General features: G+C 40.4%; 1 protein-coding gene across 2 annotated transcripts in view; it reads left to right on the forward strand.

Annotated features, from left to right (window-relative positions):
• LOC142384197 (PDZ domain-containing RING finger protein 4) overlaps positions 1–22,835 on the forward strand; it is a 131,598-nt gene that overhangs the window by 94,593 nt on the left and 14,170 nt on the right. For both annotated transcript variants that reach the window (XM_075470251.1, XM_075470252.1), the window contains 2 exons: positions 15,853–16,106; positions 18,609–18,711. In XM_075470251.1, the coding sequence (XP_075326366.1) occupies positions 15,853–16,106; positions 18,609–18,711 (357 nt within the window). The remainder of the gene's footprint in view (positions 1–15,852; positions 16,107–18,608; positions 18,712–22,835) is intronic.

The raw sequence follows: 22,835 nt of genomic DNA on the forward strand, positions 1-22,835 counted from the left end.
CTGTCATTTCTGTAGGGCAAGAGTGTTTTTCCTCTCCATCACAGCCACTAGTGACCTGTTCCTGTCTTTGTGCCAGGACAGATGACATCTCTGCAGCTGCCTGTATGGTCCAGGTGTGGGCTCTGAGTTTAAGCTTCACTGGAATTTAAACCAGGGCTGCCATTGCACTTAACAGCAGCATAAAAATTATTCTTGGGCTTGCAGTTGTGGTGATAAAACCTAGTAATATAATGCTGAATTTGTGTGCAAGATGATCAATGTGAGACACATACGTGCAGGAACAACCACATGCTTGTGCACATGGGCATCTATTACACTGACTATAAATCTGCTTTGGAATTAACCAGTGAGTGGAGGCTGATTGCTGCAGCACTCCCACCCCATGCTCAGGAATGAGAATAAATGAGCGGACGGTGGCAGGAACAAACCGTTATTACATACATTAGCTGGTGAATCCGGAGCCTTGCAAAGCAGGAAACCCTAAACACGCAGCCCAATCGTCACATACAAGGCCTGTGTATGGTTCCCATGACAGTGTGAAGACCCAACCACCCACCAGACATGCATACCATTGCCACATCATGCTCTGTTCACACAGTCGGTGGATTCAGTTGAGTTGCTGGCTTTCTCCTTGTAATGTCAAAATATTTTGTAATAATTAATTAAAGCTGCAGTCGGCAGGTTTTCAAAATTGCGAGTCTAAAGTCGGAAAATTCGAACTGATACAACTTTCAGGTCCCTCCCCCAACCTCTAACAAGCTCCGAATCGCCCCCCAAACCCCCCCCCCCTCTGTGGACGAGGTTGTGCACGTGAGTTCACACCAGTGTGAGCGCACACAAGCTGGGGCAGACTCACGCTCAGCAGCGTGTGCACAAGCTGTGATTGACAGGTAGGATTCCTCCACCCTAACTTGATTGGTTAAAAACAGCCGGGAGCGCTCGGTTTTTGCAAGCATGATTACAGGCTTCAGAGGGAGCTACAGATTTCGTTATTTTTCCTAAACAGCCTTTTTAATATTCTACTTCCAGAATCCCATGACAATTCAAGCTAATATAACTAAAAAAAAGTTGCCGACCGCAGCTTTAAGTGCAGCTCTGGAGTGCATCCATGAGCTCAGTATGTTCATCAGCACTTTCTTTGTTCCCTTTTGGATTTTGGCAGAACCATTAATCATGAACTTTGCCATGTGTTGCTTGTAAATCATCCCACTCATCCCTTGGAGCAGTCTTCAAACAACAACAGTGCCAGGTGTTTTTAATCAAGATTGGTTTGTTAGATTGTTTTTTTTTTGTTTGTTTGTTTTGCATATATTAAAATTGCCAGGTGGGCTATTTTTTTTTTTTCATGAATGTATTCTCCACCAAGAGCAAGGTAATGTCACAGCTCATTTACTGAGTAAAGCTCCAGGTTATTTAAATATGTTTTGACAGGTGTTTCATTACACTCAGAATAGACGGGCAGAAGATTTTGGAAATTAGCTTTTTCTGCATGTTTCATTTCTGATTTTTCTGTTAAAATCCAGTCGTGTCCACACAAAAATCTAAACTAATGAAAGCTCCCCATTTTGACGAAAGCCCTCTTTAACATTACACAATGGTAAAACACTCATCCTTAATGGCAGGATTAGGGATTCAGCTCCAGGTCTTAAACTTTACAGACTGTCAGATATTTGTCTCAGAATTTTGGGACTTCCCTATTTTGAACTTAATACAGCACACTGCTGTCGCCTGAGTACAGTGGCATGCCAAATGTTTTGGCATCTCTTGGAACCCCCAATAGATCAGAGTTCTCAGATGACTTTTACCAGTGCCTCAGACCTCAATTAGCTTGTTAACATTATGCCATGTTCACACTGATCTTTAGGAAAAGAGGTGATGCAAATGTCTAAGTCTTATAAATACTTCTGACTCATCAATCATCTGTCATGGGATCCTTTAAACAACAGTAGCACTTTGAAAATTCAAGTGATTGATGCCCGGAAAGCGGGGGAAAAAAGAGGAGAAACAGAGGTAAAGATGAAAACTGGGAGACCAAGAAAACTCAAAGAGAACTGCTCACAGGAATTCGAGAGGTGTAAACTCAAGTTGTGCTATTCTTGTCTATAGCAACTCCTCAACGAATATATGCTACAAGGAGGACAAACCTTTCCTGCCCGCTCGTCGCAAAGTTTTTTTTATCAGAAATTTGCACAAAGCATCTAAGCAGAGGCAATTTTTGGTGGACTGATAAGTCTCAGATATGACTTTTTTGCCAAGATAAAAAATAGAATCTCTCTCTAACTATTAAGCATGTCAACATGGCAAATGCAGTCATGCATTGGGCTCATGTTGCAGTAAATGCCACAGGAACAGTTTTACTGGGAGTGTGAAATGGATACAGCTCAGTTTGAGAAAAGCTTTTGCTTTGGGTCTTTTTCCCTTTTTTTGGTGTCATCAACTCCCAATTTGCTTTACCTCATTTAGCGATTCACAACAACTTTTATATGTTTCACAGACTACTGCTGTATTGCCAAGGCATTCAGAAAAAGAAGCAATCAAAGAACTAGTTCATAAAACAGATCAGTGCAGCGACCCAAGGCAAATGTTCTCTTCATGCCAAATGAAACCAACTTTTCTCATGTTCTGCCTTTCACAAGCAATAACCATTAAAAAAAACTGCATCATTTTTACCCCACCATCAGATATATTACCGATTTGCATTCCCAGAAATGGCCCAGTAATTTAGTCATTGAAATTGATGATGTAATATTTACACATCTTAAAGTGTCAAGCAATGAATCAAAGCCTTGAAAAGACATACTTCCTCATTCTCCGCAAAAAAACTTTGCACCTCAGTCTGAGTTAGTGGGATTTCATGTCCATCCCTGATGTATATCTCTGGTTTAATGTGCGCATGCAAAATATTTTCCAAGTACACAGTAACTCCTCTAAATATAATCTCTGTCTCTACTCATTCAGCTGTGTAATCAGGACACAGCGGTAAACACTGTATTGCATCCAATTTCCCCACACTTCTTTGTTTATTGACTGGGGGGACATGACGAGGAGTGAGACAAGTTGGGTTGAGAGGAAACCCTCGACACCATAGAAACCATAGACATAGACTCTCTTAGACTCTCGCTACCACTTTTGCTGTGCTATGAACAACACAACAGGGAGCTGTGAAGTAGATTGATTACACTTGTGATCACTCTTCTAAGATAATGTCCTACCTTTTAATCACACATTGTGCCTCTGCTCTTTACAAGGATAAGATTATCATCAGAAGCTTCATCACTGTCTCATTGTAAATGCCATCCTAATTGAACAGCTCGGCTTTTCGTTTGGAAATTTGGTGTTATTTTCCGCTGTGTGTCCTTGAGCGGGAATGGGATCACTTTTGGGATGCTGCTCTTTTTCTGAGTGTCTGCAGTCCTCTGCTCTATGTGCTGCCTTCTTCCTCACATAGAGAACTGTTGTCTTCACTTTCCAATAACTATATCAAAAGGAGTTTTACTGCTTGAGTGTAGATTGTTAGATGCCAAGTGGCTGTAATTACTCTACAAGACTCCTTTGGATGCCATCTGTTCTTTGTAAAAATCAAAGAGATGGCGGCATGTTAGCTTTAGCCCTGTAGTGTTGAAGCTTGAACTGAAGTCAATAACCTCAGAATACACCACAGAATTTCAAAGCTTTACAACACAATTTCTTAATATAACATTTCAAAACGGTTCAATGTTAGAGATTCAATATATGCGTCTCCTCAAAATAGCGTCCTGCATTGTTGGGTCAGGATCCACACACAGCAACAAACAAGACATTTTGTTTTAAATTTTTCAATGTAAAAAGAAAAAAGTAAACCTATTTACGTGCAGTCCAGACATCGTTCATCTGACATTAATTCACTGGGGCACACTCAGCTGCCCCACAGTGGGAGGTCCACGGTAACTTTCAGGTTCAGGGTCTTTGCTTCAAATCATTGTATTGATGTCCAGAATAGATAGATCAAAACATGGTCCCTCAGTGCGTAACCCCCACTGTGAAGCACAGAAAAAGAACAGTGATGGTTTCAGGGTGTTTTGATGCTGGAATTTGGTGAAAATTCAAGGCTACTCAAACAACATGTACATTACTCTGTTATGCAGTGTCATGATGGATGTGTAGGAAGTCATTTGATATGTCCTGACTTTGTCACTCAGCAAGATCATGACTTGGAACCCACCCCAAGGCTCAGCAAATACATTTTTTAGAAAGAAGGAGGAGGATGGTGGGCTATCAGTCATGGCTATCTGAGTCACTAGACCTCAACCCTATAGAAATTGTTTGGAAGAGCTTGACCGGAGGGTTTGAAAAACGTGGCTAATAAATGTACAACTGCTCTGGCAATGTCTTTGAACTGAATTGGGGGAGATTCTATGGCAAGCAGGGTTGGTTTATTGAGCTGTAATCAAGCTGAAGGAATTAAACATCTATTGAACTTCATGTTAACTGCATTGTCAGGTTCAGAACTGGTGTTTGGAGTTTCCTGACAATATTGTATGTCAATAGAATCTACTTAGACAAACACGAACCTGATAAGGTGTCATATCACCAGCCATTTGTTATGCATACACCTTCTTGCTTTGCTTTCAATGCATTATTTCCTGTGCTTGAATTAATGTTTGAAGATAAATTTGGTGAAACAAAAGTTTGAATGCGAGCTACAACTTCACAACACTCAAGTTATCATCACTAAGTCGATTCTTTTATTCTGTTTGATGTTTTTGTCAGAACTGAACCGATATTCCTGCTGTTGGTTCATTTGTGATGAGGTTATAGTCAATCTATTGACTATTTCTAGACTATTTCTATTTCCATACCTAATTCTAGGGACACTAGACAGTGTTTAAAACAGAATCCTCAGCATACCAGCCCACACGGAATACAAACATTTAATTGTTTTGTTGATTTGTATTTATTCTTCATCATTTTGCCGTTCTCCATTCTATCCCCTTTTCTTTCTTAACTTGCTTCTTTCTTCTAGTTCCTCTCTTGCCGTCTTTGCTTGACACCCCATTTAAACTAGCCTCTAGTTAATGGCTAACTGGCAGATCAGTGGTCAGCTGCAGGGGTCCTGACTGACCTTTCAAAGCCACACAGTTAATTATTTTCACTGTCAAAGCCCCACGTGCCACCATCTGACCTCCTTCATTCCCAAACCAGCCACCTTGCGACAGCCTCAGACAAAGAGCCACTTGGAAAGGCGAAGGCAAGGGAAGGAAGATGAAGCCTTTGTTGTGATCACAAGTGTGTCTGGAATTATGTAAATAGCATTTATCCAGTGTTAATTACCACTGCTGCCAGGATGAGCATATCAAACGTGAAGGGAAACATTTTCCCCACTTTCAAAAATCTCTCTGGGGCACAGTGAATAAGACTGGACCTAGCATTTGATGACATTGCTAGTGCCATCTGTTACCAGTGTCAACTGATATGTGCTCTAAAACTCAGAGTAAAATTGCAGACATAAAACTGGCTCATTACAGCCTTTGTCATATTTATCCAATTATTTACCTCTATTCACACACTGTACACAATCAAGTTGCTTTTATTATTATTTTTTGTTTAATAAAATTTCTAAATTGCCAAACAGAGTAAGAAACATATGCAAGAAAAATGGCAGAATGCCACTATAATTTCCCATAATATCTATTATTAAACCAAATCCCTGTGTAAAATGACCTGTTGTTGCATTTAGGTGCTGTGATAAATTCCGGTGTTCCTTTAAAATTCTCACTGGATCAGCTTCTTCTTCTTCCAGCACAGAAGGATTGAGCAAATAAAGACAACAGCAACAGGCTCTGGACAAATGGGCAAATAAAAGTGAGATAAGGCTTTATGATGTATACAGGTTTGTAACGGTTGTCTGAAAAGTACTGCCCTTACAAGCCGATGAATGAAATAAAGACGGGGGTGGATAGAGAAATGAAGCATGAGTGACGAGATGAAGACTGACATACGTTCCGTCAATAGTACATCAGCACTTTACTAAAACACTTTGATCACATCCTGGTTCGGTTTAGACGGTGACATAATATACTTAGGGTTAGAAAACGATCTTGGTTTAGTCTGAAACCATCCCCTTCATGGATGCCTTGGTTATATGTCAGCCGCGGCTTTTCAGAGACAACACGGGAGGCCGGACAGCCTCTCCCATTCTCTGGCGAAATTGCTACATCTTCAATGTTAAATTGACGATAAAACAGTTATTCACAAAACACAAGATATGCCCAATACTGTATTTACTTTCATAACTACAACATGTTGTCCTGTAGCTTAATGAAGGGATTTGTTCTGAAATCGCCGCCGTTCACTGAGGAAATCATGTTATGAAGCCGCCACTAACAGCCAGGCTTCTGAGCCGAGGGCTGCCCGGCTTCAGGAGGGGGCGGGAGAGTCAAGTTTTTTTCTACAATTCTAGGTCATCATTGGCTAAATCGACAAAAACGCATCACTTCCGAGGCAACCCGGCGTCTCTGGGGGTAGAATAGACGTGCACGTGTCAATATGAGGGGCTGTGTCGTGATGATTGGAGTTAAAGTTTGTCCATCATGAGAGATGTTGTGGCAGCCGAATTTTTAAGCGGGGAGAAGCACGCTGGAACTTCAGTCCCAAAGCGGATACGAAAGAGACTGGTTGTCTGTGAAAGTGCTGTCGGAGTTTCACTCATACTTTTAGTTGTTTCTTTCCAGAATTCATGCTGCCCATTCACAAATGTTACCTTTTTTAAGAATACTTACCACCACCATCAAACTCTAAGTATTCATTATGACAGGGAAAAATGCTCCACAGATTCTGATCCAGCCACAGATCCAGCCATTTACAGGCCTTAGATTCGATCATACTTGATTTTGGCCTTGCTGTGTGAATTTTCAAAGTCTATGCCTTCTTTCTGTGTATTTGCTGGACATACTTGTCATACTAGACACAGCTATGTTATAACTAATTCTTTTTAACTTTGCTATCTTCTGCTTTGGGATGGCACGAGCCACTACAACCCTGAACGCGTAATATGGGCTTCCCCTGTTTTAAAAGTCAGCAGCCGCCACTGTTATATGTTAACAAAACAAGTTTCGACAACACGTCACTTTCAGTTGGCTTTAGAGAAGATCACTTGGTTGAGATTAGAAATCAAAACTAATTGGTTAGGGTTAGAAAACAATCAAGGTTAGGCCTAAGCTCTATTCTTTTTACAATGCAACTGTACTGTCATGGATGACATCCTTACACTTCACTTTTTCTTGCTGTCAAGACCACTAGAGCTCACATATTCTTTGAACACAATTATTGGTCATATCCTCTTGCACAAACAAATGCCGAATTGGCATGTTTTGGGGAGTAGAACAGCCTCTGCTTTTGATATATATTGTGTGTATTTTCTTTCTGCCTTTCTTCATTGGTTGCACCTTCCCTCTGCCTCATTGTCAGCACATAAAGAGGTGTTCTCTATCAAAATACTTGAATCAGTTAGTATATGGATGGCATCATTTCTCCTTAAAAGCTCATTTCATGCCAGCTCTGCCGTTGTGCTGATCTGCACAGCATTTAGCATCATCCAACTACCCTTCCATTTTCCTCTTCTTTCCCCCCAAACCAATTACCAGATATCACTAAGGGGGAGGCTGTTCGTTCATTAGTTATTCATCCAAGCAGGTGCTTCTTTTTCTCTAATTTGATTTTTTTTTTTTTTTCCTCAATTTTACATATAAGATGCGCATCCAAATCTTATCAACAAATACCTCCTGCACCTACTTTTACCTTTGAATGGGCTCATTAACATAGCTCCCTGTACCATATTTAGAATTTGCAGCAAATTTTCAGAATATAGCCAAAGTAGGATAATACAATTATTTCCTGTTTATGCCTAATCTGGTAGTGATGAAGTTGGAATGCTCTGTAGATCTAATTTTGTTCAAAAGCTATCAGAACCTGTGCAGGAGCTCAGCTAGAAAGGTGTTCCGTCAAAGGACGAAATTCCTTAGAATGCGTTGCATAAGAACACAAAATGACTGTGAAACACTGCAGACGAAATATCTGTATAATTATTTTATTCAATTTTATTTCTATTTATCTAGTTGCCACAGATAGGTTCAGATTGTCATGTGTCAGAAGATACAGAAATTAGCTGCTTGGCTGGTTTTCAGCGGTTCAAGTTGGTCTGTTTACTGTTCAAGGCTGACTTCTGTAAATTATGCAATATGATTGATCATTATAAGGAACATTTCAGTTGTTCACCACAGTTTGATGGTAAGCTGTAGTTTTTGGAACCAGAGTTCACAGATGAGGAGCCATGAAAAAGAAAATGAGACGACGAGAGTAGAGGCAGTTGTAGACATACAACATAACAATGTATTACAGGTCTCTGTAAAGACTGGCCTGTGGATGCGAGACTTGGAATTTCTCCCATGTGTCCAATGATGAGAGCAGTCCCAGCTGTGGGACAACAACTAATGCTCAACAAAATTTGTATATGTTTTGTACTCAGTGATATGTTGGTTAGTAGGTCAGCTGGAAAAGTTTCATAAAGAAATCCAAAAAATAGTTAGCAGAATTGCCGTGTGTATACTTTTGCTTACATATAACAGTCTTAGCCGTCCAGTAGAGAAAAAAAGACCTTTTAACCTGTGGGATCACTTCAGGTTTGGGATTCCCAGTTAAAAGCCATCAACAAACACGGCCTAACACCAAAATTTATGATAACTTGGTTGGTCCCGTCAGGCTGCTATACAATTCTGAAATGACTTGATTTATAAAAGTCCAGAAATGTTGCACAACTTCATTTGAATCCTGATATTTTTCAACAACTTTTCCCTATTTGATTTCACTGTTAGTCACAATTGATAATGCTTCAGCATTAAAAAAAAACTTTTTTTTTGTTTGCACAATGAATGCTTCCCCTTACAAAAGAACAGGCAATAAAAAAGTTACCATCACACAAATTTCTACACAAATGTAACACTACTGCGTTTTGGACATGTGGACAAATGTTAGATGTTTTCTTGTTAGACTGGGGACTCACAGTAATCAAATGACTTCAAAGATTATTTTTTTAATATTTTTGACCCCCCCCCAAAATGAAAAAAAAAATATCAAAATTTTCCTTAAACTGTGACTCCCAAGTTGGTTTGGGAAGTAACTTGAAAAATGCACCTCATTACTCATCACACAGGGCTTTTCTGCCTTTGTCCATTGGTGTCATTGTACTTAACGATTATTGGAAATTATTGGATACTAAACGCATATAAAAAGGTGCACAATTCATTTTAAGGCCAATTGAAAGGTGGTGGTGGAGGTGATGCACGCTGCGCGAGTTGCGCAATAAAGGGAGTACTCCACACAAGATTGGTACTCAAAGAGGAAAATTGGCAGAATTCATCAAATGTTCTGCAGGCATAAAATCTTGGCAGTAGCACATTGGGCCTTTAATGTAAAAAATAGCCCAAGGGCCTTGTGGAGTGTGTTTTATGTGGTTGGAGGGGTTAAAGGAGGCTTGTACATTGGTTCATGTAGAGATGTTGAGGGGATTTTCAGATTTCCCCCGTGGCATCCTCACGCTCTCTTTCCGTTTCATGTCACTGGAGCGTTGTTTGAGTCGCTGAGACAGTAACGGTTACTGTCAAAGAGTGATTTATGCAGTCATAAGAGCTGGACTGTAGTAGACCTTGGCCCGTTTTTTATTCTGACACTTATTATTGAAATGAGACATTTGGGTGCAAAGAGTAACTCAATCCGTTTTCTCACCCAGTGGATGCAGTAGCAGTCATGTTCACATCGAATCTCATTCCTCAAGCTTCTGAAAAGTCCTCAGAATGTATTTAAATCCACTTCGGAAGTGAATGTTCTCACTCTCACTTGAATGTAGTTTGTTTTTATGAAAGTACAAATTCAGTTTCAGGATTGCAACGCGTTGATGGGATCGGTGGATATTGAGTCTGCGTGGAGGCAGACTCCAGCTGGCAGTGAGCAAAACTCAGGCTGATTGTCCTCTGCTCTATTGTTGTTGGGGGCTTTGTTGGGAGAATCAACAGACAAAATTGCTGCTGTTTTTGTGGTGGTTATCTGCAGTAATAGGCAACACACTTTCTGCATCGACAATGTTACATTTTTGGTCGTTTGAGCATCACCGAGGCTCGGATGGCCATTAATCATCAGTACCAAGGAAGAGCAGAAATGCTTGCTTTGGCATTCCGGACATCATCTCTCAAATATGTAGAAATACTTCAAAACTACAAGTTACATGCGTCCGTTTTGATGAAACATCTGATCGGGGCTTCATAGTTGTTGATTATTTTTAAATTTTTTTAATTGTTCAGAATATTAATACCACCCTCATACATTATATTCATACATATTGTAAAGCTGACATCTGATTATTTACCAAGAAGACTCTCAGGGGTTGAAATGGCTGACATCAAAATGACCTAAATCCACCTTAGGGTCTCCAATTAAGCTGTTTTTCATTCATTCTAATTTAAAAAGAAAAACCAACCAAACTGAATTTGAGTGGTATTTCACCACTCAGGGACATCTGTGTTTCTATGTTGAGATACTCTGATGAATAAAACAACAGTGAAGCTGTGGGTGAAAATATGTGCCCCTTCTTGGCTTTTCTCAACAACCATTCATGTGAGCCTCCTCACAGTTGGTAAGAGCATTGCTTGGGGCTTGAAGAAATGCACACACAAGATTGAAGATTTCCGAATAAACAGCTTACATTTCAGCAGTTCCCGGTCACTTTCACAATGGTTCATGCAATATCGGATCAGCTGGAGGGGTGATTTAATCTGCTATTATTAGCTGTCTTGCCGTCAGTGGACACAATCCACCATCCACAAGTAATCTAGTCACAGATGTAAAGAAAAATAAGGCAATAGACAGCAGTCTGAGTAATAGGATCACAGTGAATTATATTCACCCAATGAGTTACTGTAAAGTGAAACAGTTCGTCTGTTTTTATGTCCGACTGACCTGAAATGCGTTCCCAGAACTATCAATAAAGTGCAAATAATATTTACGAAAACAAATGCAGAACATCCCTTTATAGAGATTGTCTTTATTTCTCTGGAGAATCTTTATTGACAGATGTAGCCGTGCAGATACTTTATGGGACCTGTTTGTTTCTTTTACTTGAGAAGTAGCCTTTATTTCTGCTGGCCACACCGTGGTGTTCATGTAGTTTGTGATCCTGGCCTCACTTGATAAGAGGTCCTCCGACTTACAAACCCCAGTTTAACCTCTGTTCATAACTGTCTTCTGTTCAAAACAGTGGCATAATGTATGTTTGCATTAGCTCTGCTCCTCAGGCATCCTTCAGAGACACAACGGCCTGTTCCTCAAAGGCACATTTTGAACAGGCACTGCATTATTTATGATAGGGAAATTGTATTTGAAAATGTCTCCACTCCCTCAGCACACAACTGGGATGTTTGAAAAAGTTTAGCAGCATTTCACTGAATCTAAATCAAATTGCTAAAACTATCTTTGGAACCAGAATTGAAATTATCCGCAGAATATTCCAGCCTTTTCATTTATTTATCTGACGGTTCCTCAGATCTGACTCGACCCAAACGGCGGGGTTTCGTGTTGCCTTTTCCCAAAAGATGAGGACTTAAAACAGGATTGTAATTGACGTCTGTAAGCACCACACTCCCGGGGTTGGATGACCTACATGTTACACTTTCTCCATCTGGCTGCATACGCTTATCACCCCGCAGGCTGCCACTCAAACCAGCAGGTGAAGCCGCACAGTAGATACAGTTGACTGTCTGTAGCAGAGACTCGCTGCTTGTACACAACACCCAAGGTTACACGATTAAACCTTGGGCGCTGCTGAGGGCTTCATCGCTCCATAACCTATAAATTTGAAAACAAAAACATTTCATTAAGATTCAAAGTGCTACATGCAAGCCATAAAGTTATGTTATGCAGTTAATTCAGAGGCATAAAGCTAATAGACTATTAGTTTCCTGCCTGAGGCTGCCTTCTCTCCTTGCAGAAGAAGGACATCAATCACTTCTATCAGTGATCCCCTGAAGCTGCCGGCGGCACCTGTGCCTTCTGCCACAAAAGCAGCAGAAGCAGCGTCAGATGCAGCTGAAGTTGCCATGTTAAAGGATGAACTGCCCGTGCTCTCCTGCCACTGTTACCACGTTCTGCCCTCAGTCTTTGGTGATATTGATGGTGGGGCAGCAGTCGATGAGACAAAAGAAGTGATAAAGGAGGCGCCTGCAGAGTCGAGCAAAGCTGCGGTGTGTTCCTCCTTGCTCGTCTTCGTACCTGGGGGACAAATGATAAGATAGGACACAGATGAGAGCATCGTAAGGGTTGTGCTTTGCTTTGGGCAACTTCAGGTTCAAACTACAAACTTGAAAAGATTGAAAAAAGTTTTTAACTAAGTCTGTTTGGCAACAGCTCAGAAGTGTTTAAAGTGACTTGAGATATTTACTAAAGCTGAGACCTTCTGCCCTTTTTTTTTTGTCAATATGGGACCTTGCAACCGAGAACATGAAAGAAATGAAAAGCAAAAAGGTGTTTTCTTCCTTTTGTTACACTCCGCTAAGCTGGTTAACTGCATTTGTTGCTGGAAAGCTGGTGGTCGTCTCAGGGGCTTTGAATGAAAACACATTTCTCTTCTGGCCACAGCTGCTGCATATCCCGTGCATACAGCCAGCAGATGTGTCTTGATCCAGCCACTCCATCCCGGCACCCATTTCTCTCCAACTTAGCATTTACCTGATCATCTCCCATCCCAATTGTTGAGAAAATGATCTCTCCTGAGTAATTGCCATGGTGTCGCTCCAGCCCAATAAGATAATTCATGATGACTGCATACAGAGCAGTTAGGCCTATGAAGCAGTTACAATGCTGCTTTGGAGCAGTTTAATGCTACAGCTGCTAAATAATTTGTTGCAAACAGATTTTGTTTACAGGCATGTATTTATGAATGCATGTGTATTTGCATACTTTGCAAGCACACTTGAGGAGTTTATGCTTGTGTAACTGCACTGAAATGTGAGATGAAATTTGAACAGGCTTAGAGGCAGTCACTGTGGAAACACATAATGTTTGAGATTAAGGAATTTAGACGTTCACAGTAAAAAAAATCACCTTCTCCATCTGCAATGCCTGCTGACTTGATATTGCACTTTGTGGTGCTGAAGGCAGATCTTCATTTTGGGGATATCTGTAAAGCTGCAGCCAAACACCCTTCCCATCTGTCAGATAGGACTACAGATCCTTACAGCCATCCTTGGCATTGTGTTTAAATGGATAGACATCAGTCAAGGGGACACAACGAGGATGGCAAAGTCCCTCGTGCAGCACTTAAGACTACTTAATATTCTTGTGATCATTGGGGATTAATTGTTCCATCTGGCTCTCATGAAAATGGGAGGAAAACAAACATTCCGTCCCCTTTTTGTATACATGTTTGCTCGTTTCATTGTGACTTGTCAGGTACGACTGAGCACTGAAGCCTGTAGGAGGAGGAGGAGGCTGGACCGGACAGTCACTACCAGAGGGAGAGCTGGGAAATGTGATCATTTTTCTTGGGGTCTGTCATACGCCATAGGCTGCCTCATTTGTCTGCTCCAACTCCTTTGTTTCCACCAGACTGGCTGTTCTAGGATTAGGTGGCAGGGCAGGAGAAAGGCAGAAGCAGAAAACAGACAAAACAAAGAGAGACAGTCTCAGGAGCAGTATGAGCTAATTGTTATATGTCTCCATGTTTCTTTAATGTAGCATTTAAGTTTAAAATAGATGCAGCAGTAGTTGATACCGGCTGAGTGGCCAGAAAAACTGAATGGAATCAGGTTCAGAGTATGATGGAAGGAGAGACGAGGCAGACCGCCGCTCCCCCTCCCCTCCAAATTGCCCCGCAGTTCCACTGGAGTGGTGTTGACCCAGTTCATCACCTGCTCAGGTGATTAATGCAACACAGCTACAAACAAAGGTCACGGCAGGAGGCAGGGGAGCGGGCCACATCCCGACAAGAGCTAAGGGAGTTATATGACCACTGTTATAGCTGAGAAAACAAGTTGTTCTTTGCAGAGCATCACTCAGTCTCTGGAGACACAAATGGAGAGTGAAAGAAAAACACCGCCAGAAATGAACCAGGAATGAGAATAACACACAACAACCAAAGATGCAACAATTATTATCGCAACATTTTTTCCATGCAAAGTTGGTAAAGGAGGATCATTTCCAAAGTTTGCTTCAAAATGTCATATTTAGATAAATATGGCATGTCTCAGATGCGAATGTTTTACTGTCTTCCCCATACATTTGGGCTGCCACAGTAGGGATAGAGATGATGTCAGTTCCTCACATATCTGCAGTCGGAGAAAAGATTGGCACTTCGAACATCAACAAAAATGCAATATCTTAGAATATCTAAAAAAATAATTGATTTCAATAATCAGAAACAAACCTCAGAGACTGGTCGTGTATGTATCAAGTGGAACCTGGTGATGCATACAGAGATGTAAAGGTGAATTGGAAAAAAAAAATGCATTCCACGCTGAGCCTGGCCTTAGGATTCATTTATGCCATCAGGGTTCATCGATACACCCCCCCCCCTGCCCATTTAAAATCCTCAGCTTTTTTTATATAGAGTGTACTGTGTCTAATTCACTGAGCTGTATGCTTATAAAACGAGTGAAGAATCACTTGGTGGAATTTCAGGAGATGAAAATATAAGCCTCCTCTGTAGGAGTTCTCTGGTGCTTTCTGTGTCTTTAATGTTCATTTAGAAGCAGCACATAGACAGTAGGCAGCCAGAGACAGTTGAGAGTGTTGACTGCTGGTGAATTTAGGTAATTTAGTTAAAGGCAGAGCTAGGTTGTGTGTTTTCAAGATGTTAAATTTTTAAGTTTTTTTTTTTTTTTTTTTAAGATTCAGGTCCCAAAACACTGCTGCCTTTGACTTTCCCAACCAAGCTTAATCTTTCTTCATCTGGCACTTGTGAGCAGAAATGGTTTATTTTACTTTAATTGTTATCATTTTCAACAATTTCAGTTTGCCGCGTGAAGAAAATGCTCTACTCTAAAAGATATATTTAAATAGAACATTAGATGTAATTATGCTCCATTTATTCCTTTTTTTCCCTCACTTTCTGTGGTTACCTAAATTATAATCTCTGCTTTCAGCGTTTATACATTTATAGCACATTCCTTAAGGTATTCCACAGTCATGGTTTCTCTTCCAGAGAAATTACTTGGCTAAATGAAGCAATGATTTTCTTTATATGTGCCAGCTGTAGTGCAAATGGCTTTCAGTCTGCCAGAAACTCCAGTTCATTTTGTGGAGATGAGGTTGAAGATGGAATGAGTGAACAGGGGCCATTTGGGCTTTGATCTAATATTCTGATAATATTGCTTCAAAGTGTGTTTTTTCATTGTATGTTTTCCAGCGTTATATTTATGAAGATTTCTTTTTGATCATCTGACGAGAAGACATGGAAGGAAATAAGAAAAAATTAATGTGAATGCCTCTATTCTCACTGCAACTCGGCTAAGAGAAAATGGCCCAAAGGAGCTGATGGTGTCTGTGTTGGATTCTTAAACACGACGATAAAATTGGGATGTGATGCTAAAATTTTCCAGTAAACCTTAAAACCAAATTCACTTTTTTCCCACATTAACTACATGTTGGCTTCTCATTTTCCTTTTTTGTGGACTTTCAGTATGAGATAAGATGGATGGATTATGTTGACCCCACAGCAGATCTGCTTCCATCAAATGTCTCTCAAGCAAAAAGGCACAAAAGGCTAAATAAAGCATATATTTGACCATATTACTGTCAAAATGTATTCAGCAATACCCTTGTCATCCTCAGGTCAATGGGAGGGAACTGTCTAAGTCCAGCCATGAGGAGACTGTGGAGACCTTTCGAGCTGCCAAGGACCCCGTCGTGGTGCAGGTCATCAGGCGTACCCCCAGCGGCCGCCCCCATGGCCCCCCTCAGGAAATCCATGTGGTGGATGTGTGCACTCAGACCGACATCACCTTTGAACACATCATGGCGCTGGCAAAGCTCCGGCCTTCAACCCCTCCTGTGCCTGACGTCTGTCCCTTCCTGCTCTCTGACAGGTATGTATAACAGGGAATGTATGTACTTGTTTTCCTTCTCAGGAAAAACCTGGATGCTTTTGTCCCTTTTAGTTCCAGTGTTGTGTGTATCACATCAAACCTTATAAAGATTCCAAGTCTCTCTTTTATACACCAAATAAGTAAAACTGTTGATTCATATTTATTAAAAACAGTTCAGTGATTTCTAATCATTTCTTGAACTCATATTAAATTTCACCGGACATGATTACAGTGATAATGGTTCAGTGCCGCAGAGAGGGAGACAATTTGCTGTTGTGTCCTTGTTTTGACTTTCACCGCGACTGAAGATAATTAAAAGGGGGAAAAAAAGTTATGAAGCTATGAAGCAGAAATATCAGTTTTTACATGATTAGCATTGCAAAATGCTTGTGAAATAGAATCATATTGATTTGCTAGCTGCATTTGGAATGCTGATGAATAAAGTTTTGTTTGATGAATGAGCTTCTTGATGTACTTCACATCTTGGTTTTCTTCACAAGAAATGAAAAACAGGACTAAGGATAAGCCAGTTATATATACTATGATGACAGCTTGTGAGGAGTCTGAGCTTTCACATGTTTATGCGATTAGTAATCTTAAAGCTATACATTAATAGTTGTGATCTACTATTGTATTTTCTGAGTGAGGGGTTTGCAAGCAAACAAAAGTACACATTAAGTTGTCTGCATCAAACTTCTACTCAGTTCTCTCGGTTTCCATAGAAACAACATCACCAGAGAACCTTTGCTTGTGGGCTCACTAGATCTCTTTCAGATGTTTAGGGAGTCCTTTTGAAGCCTGGAAAGATGCTGAAAAATAATACTTGAGGAATTTTCTTTGTGTTGAAATATGAAGCTACGGGCTCCTGAACATGTGTCCTCATGCGATGAGTGAAGAGTGAGAAGGGGTTGGCAGTTTTGCTAAATGTGACTCATTAGTTTTCCGACCCGTCGTGTCAGTAACAGATAAATCAATACTTGTTGAATCAGTCAGCAAAAAGCACATGGAGTCCGTTAACTATCTTACACAATGTCCTCTTTCTCTGCTACCTGTCAAAATAAAGAGTTATTTATAAGTGTGTTTGACTTGCATGTCAATAAAGAGAAAATGAAGATACATATAGCTATGATCAACAATGATTTTTTTTTCGCTTGTATGTTGCGTGAACAGCGTAAAAAAAATCAAAAGATCTTCAAAGTGGGACGTGTCAACAGAAAGTTTTTTATCTTAGTTTATTTTCAGTTCTTCTCAGAGGAGAAAACTGAGAACAAGAGACATTAAACACAAATAAATATCTAGGTTTCACCTCCAGGGACTGTAACGCATTTATAGCACAGATCAAAGAAATTAGGACTTATTTGGTATTCTGCATATTAGATGATTAATTCCAACCACAATAAACATTGTAAAACACAGATCTGTTATGTGTCACACTTGTAGGAATCCCACTAGGCTTCTCCATCTGTTTAAAAAAGGATCAAACATCATTAAAAAAAGTAGCCATATAATCGGTGTTGCATGCTTGTCATAAAGTACTCTACGTGACCTGATCAAAGTCATTACATGTGTATGTACATATTGTCACCACAGAATTCCCCACAGGGACCTCTTTCTATAATTGCACCTGCTTTGATTATCCATTTTGACTCAAGTTAGGTTTACAAGGTGATTAAAGCAAATGAGCTAATAAAAACTCGTCAACACAATGTAACGTATACTTATAGCCCGAGGCCGAGTCCAAATGTAATCAATGTGTCCCATAAAACTCACATTTTCTACTCCTCATGTGAGATCAGGTGCACAATCCAATATACAACTGACATTATGGATTTTTATAGATAGATATAAATGTTCGGCATCTTATGGTTGAGGCTAGATTGTAAAATTGTAATTGTATTCTTTGCACCCACTGCGACATGCTGCTCCACGAATGATATTGAAGCATCAAGCATTCTGACATTTACCATTTCACTGTTTTATCAGTGGAAGGCTGTTTTCAGACAGTTTTACAGTGCGGGCTTATCTGAGAGGCAGACAGCCCCTGAACACATCACTCAACATGTTCAACAGGGTGTCTTTTTGAGGTTTTCATCCACAGTGGTTATCTTGTGTGGCACTGAAGCTGCTCATCTTGTTAAGGCCTCACAATGCTGTTTTGTTCAATGACTGAAGGAAGTATAATAGAATTACACTGTGCAGTGTGGGGGGTTTTGTCTGCTAAGAGCGGGAAATTACTGAGGGTGGATTTGCTGTTATTAACAAGGGGCTGTACTTTTATCACACACTCCAGCGGCAATGTAAGCCCTTGACAATTTCTTTATTCCTCTGACTCCAGTGAAGACAAAAGCAACAACATCCTGTCATTTTCAAATGTTGATGTCTTGGGGGGAAAAAAAATTGGAAAAGTGTTTTGCTAACTCTCAAAACTCCACCTCTCTCTGTTTCCTTGACTCTGTCCGTCCGTTCCTCTCCTTGACTTTCTTTCTCTTTCTCTCCTGACAGCTGTCATTCTCTGCATACAATGGACCAGGATTATTATGAAGGGACAGACTATCTCTCCCCAGTTCCAGCTGACGGAGAGAGGACAGAGGAATTTGAATATGAGGTAGGACTTACACTTGACATAATGGCTAACCAGGGGACTTATTTTTAGAAGAGGACTTGCAGTCAATTTCAATCTGATGTACTGTATGGCTTAAGAGGAGCACAAATAAGCTGTGTTTTATTAACCCTGACTGCTCAGAGACCAGATAAAGAATTATTAATGGAAGATGGAATGAACTGATTTCCAGAGGCAGGATGTTTTGAACTGGAAACAGGATGCAGTCGTCTACAAATACTTTGTCAAATTAGAAAGAAATGATGAGGGTTTAATTGTCAGCCCACTTTTTAGTCCACTGAATAAAGTGTGTTTCCCAACCTCAGTGCAGTCTTTTATTTTCAGGATATCATCTGCCAGCAGAAAGTTTGCTTTTCTTCTTTCATCCATGGCTATTTCTGTTTAGACCTTCATTTTTGCTGGCATTATATGAGAGGAAACCCCAGCACAGGTGCTGTCAATACAAGCTGACTTTAGATTTATCAATCTCTAAAACACTAGTTACATGTTGGATTCTTACAATATACTTAAGTGAAGTATTTTTGCTCAGTCTCTATTTAATCAAATGGAAGGATGCATTTGAAGATGATCTTCAGACTAAAAGTTCTACTATAAACCTCAAAGCATTTTCATAAATAAGAACCCGATACATTTATTAAACTAGTCAGTGTGAGGTTAGCAGAAACCAACCGATAATTGCATTAAAATAGTGCCAAAAATGATTATTGTAATTAGAGAGTTTTCACACCTGAGTACACGGAGTAAATAGTTTTTCTTCTTTTGAAACATTTGCTCTGTACAGATCTGGGTCACAAAAGTGTGAAGCAAGAGAAGTTCAGTTCGGCTTTTCTGAAGCGTCAAAAGGAATTAGCTAAAAGGGATCAAAACAGAGTTTACATTATGTGTTTAGGCTAAAAAATATCACCTGATGCTTTTATTAGATTTTTTTAACTCTAAAGTCCATCATGAGAAAGGATTTAGAGCTTCGAAGTGAGAGAAAGTTTGAAACTTTAGAAAGTTTGAAATATTAAGTATTCATAAACAAAAACACTGAACATTCATTCCCGCAACAATCCACATTTCATTATGATCATCAGTGGGTGGAAGGGCCCAAACATTAACTTACTCTGTGGGCAGATACCAATGTGACATGCAGTCACATTGCTGGGGGCTTATAAACTTTAATGCAATTGGAAGTTGACTCCATGTCTCTATGCTTTTACCCAATTTTAGAGTAAAAAGTTTCTAATTGTTTTCATAACTCTGGAAGGAAAACCTGGCAAGCTTGTATACTCTGAGTTTGATTAAACCCCGTGATTGAGCTGTGAGTGGTAGATGCTAGTATGGAAGAAATTAAAAAAAAAGGCAGAAACACATCTTCTTGGTTCTGCACATTTACTGGAGTGTAAGGAAGAGATGAGAAGGATAGGTGATGTTTCTAAGACACGGATTTACATACATAGGCACGGATTCGGCTGTGACGGGAGGATATAAACACACTCTCCTCTCGGCTTTGGTCCAATATTATTTATTTCCGAGTCATTGAGGTGCAAGCATAAAGCCAGCGAGGCCTCCGACTGCTCTGATGTATGATGATTGCTCAGCCCTCCCTCCCTCGGTTTGTTTCGTTCGAGTTTGTTCTGAATGTTTCCACCCACTGAGCTGGAGCTGTCTTTTCACATCCTAAAGAGATTTGCTCACCCACTTGGATCTCAGAGGCCCCGATGTCAAATCCAAAATATATAATATATTATAGCATCTCTTTATGCCTCATTGCTATTAACAAATCCTATTACTCTGTGTATGCTTTGCAGCCTGCACTGTTCCATGCTGGGGGGGGGGGGTTATACCCCCACTAATGCGGCCCCACTTACAGTATGTCAGCTGAACATGCAGTGAGGGGGGATGTAGGCAGAAGCTGAAAAGCCCCCTTCAGACTAGACCTGATCCCTGACTCTTCTCTGAAGGAGAGAAACGAGAATGATTGAAAGACACCTCCGTTAGTAGCACATAACTGAGGAAACGTCTAAACCTATTTCACCTCTCTAATACACCAAGACACTGATGTTGATGAGGTGCAAAGATGCCAGATCCCACTGAGGTAGACATTTTTTTTTTACAGAAGTATAATATCAATTGCTCTCTCAAACATTTGACTTTCAGGTTTGGGGTGTGACAGCCACCAAAGCAGTGTAAGCAGATACTCTGAGCTTTTCCTTCAGCCATGCAACTCATTCAAGAAACACCCCCAAAGTTAGTGTTTTTAAAGAAGCTTTCTGTGGTAAAGTTTTTTTTTGTTGTCTTTGACAGATGTTAAAGCGCTCTGTGAACACAGATATATTGTATCGAGGCGTTTTGTTTTATGATTAACTTGTACTTTGTTGACAAGCCATTATAAAACAGTGCTGTATATTCAAAAAAGCCATTTAATACACTTCAACTTTCACAAAGGTTTCGTAAGGCTTCTGTGTTCAGTTTAAGTGCGTTCAAATTTTTCATTCCTCTCATCAATTTTACCGAATAGCACATGCTTGATTCCTCTACTCAGCTCTTGTTGCATCTTAGTCCCATCCACCAGAGATGTAAGCAGAGAAGCAGGGGAGAGACACAAGAAAAGAGGAGGGGAGGTGACGGCTTCAGAGCCTAATTTCAAACTGCCGTTAGCTAAAGACATGTGGTACAACTGCATCATCTAACCGTTGTTTAGTTGCTGCCTACCACTTTATTTTATTATCCCTGTCAGATGATTGTTAAATCTGTGTGTGTCATGGTAGATATTTACTTTTAACTCCATTTAAAGTGAAGGATTAACGTGCCACGCACCCCTCAGATGTGCTAAAAAAACTTCCCCAAAGAATAGACGGGTGTATTCTTGCTTAAAGCGCTTCGCTCCTCCTGGGTGCTATTCGGTATGTGAATATATTTGGCTGTAAACGATTTCAAGGTCACAGGCAAGAGGATGGAGGAGAGGGGAGACGAGGAGGCTGAAGTTAGACAAATGAGAAGAGCCCACTGTGTTACACAGTTTAGGATCAGGGACAGTGCATGACGGCAAGAGAATTTTCATATCAGTTACAACTCATATCTTTTAATAAAAACAAGAAAGGAAACTTTAGGAACTTATCAAATGGCGAGCTATCAATCCTTAATTTTCTGGAAAAAGCTTCTTTACGCATTGTGAAAATAAATCGCATCTTCTTGGAACATTTTTATCTTTCTCATTCTTTGCATTAGAGACCTCAGGAGCAGGGACAATGCAGGGAAAGGAGCGGATATGGAATTCCAGTGCAGTTGTGGTTAGATAAATTGTTCATTTAGTTTAGAATTAATCTCAAAAGCTTTGAGGTGGGACTTTAAATAAGTCCTGTTTCCTGGAACAAAACAGGGGAAGGGGGATCTAATTGTGAAAATATCCAGTATAGTAACTCTAATTTAATTGTTCATTCTGTAGAAAGGGAATTTCTCTGCCACCAGGGGTTTGTAACATCTTTGGTCCGTCTGATCTTTTGGATTCTTTGACTACACGGGCCGTATCTTATTGCTGCAATTTCACACACTAACATCATACATTTCCTAGGAATCCTTGATGTGTATGTAGCCACAGCACCATGTTCGTAACCATCCCTTTGATTAGTTTTGCTGAGTTCTGAGGAAAGTAAGGTACTCCAAGCTCAGAGATATTCTTCTCCCCTCTTTCTGCCAGTGGTAGCCATCCATGCATTTGCGACTGCTTTTTCAATTACCGGTAATCAAAGGCGCGATTATTATGACGGCATCCAATATGCTTTGATGGTGGGCAGCAATCTTCCCCTTAATCACGCCATCACAGTCATTAATTTACTGTCAGCTCTCATCCCTGTGATGCACCGCAATCTCCTGCCTGAGAGGCAGAGAGCTCGCTGGGGGAAACAGAGGAGAGGAAAAAACTCAGAAGGCAACAGGAGTGGCAAAGATTGGTGAACGTTTTTGAAGGTTCAGGAGTCGGCCACCTTTTGCCGAGACATCTGAAGGAGTGGGTGTTCTTTTTTCCATGCAATTTTTCTTAAAGCAAAGCCAAAGAGCATCTGATAAAGAAAAAAGGGGGGCATTGTTAAACAGGGGCAGACTTGATAGTGCGTCCAGCATGTTGT

Source organism: Odontesthes bonariensis, chromosome 7, assembly GCF_027942865.1.
Source record: "Odontesthes bonariensis isolate fOdoBon6 chromosome 7, fOdoBon6.hap1, whole genome shotgun sequence".
NCBI classification, from domain to species: Eukaryota; Metazoa; Chordata; class Actinopteri; order Atheriniformes; family Atherinopsidae; genus Odontesthes; species Odontesthes bonariensis.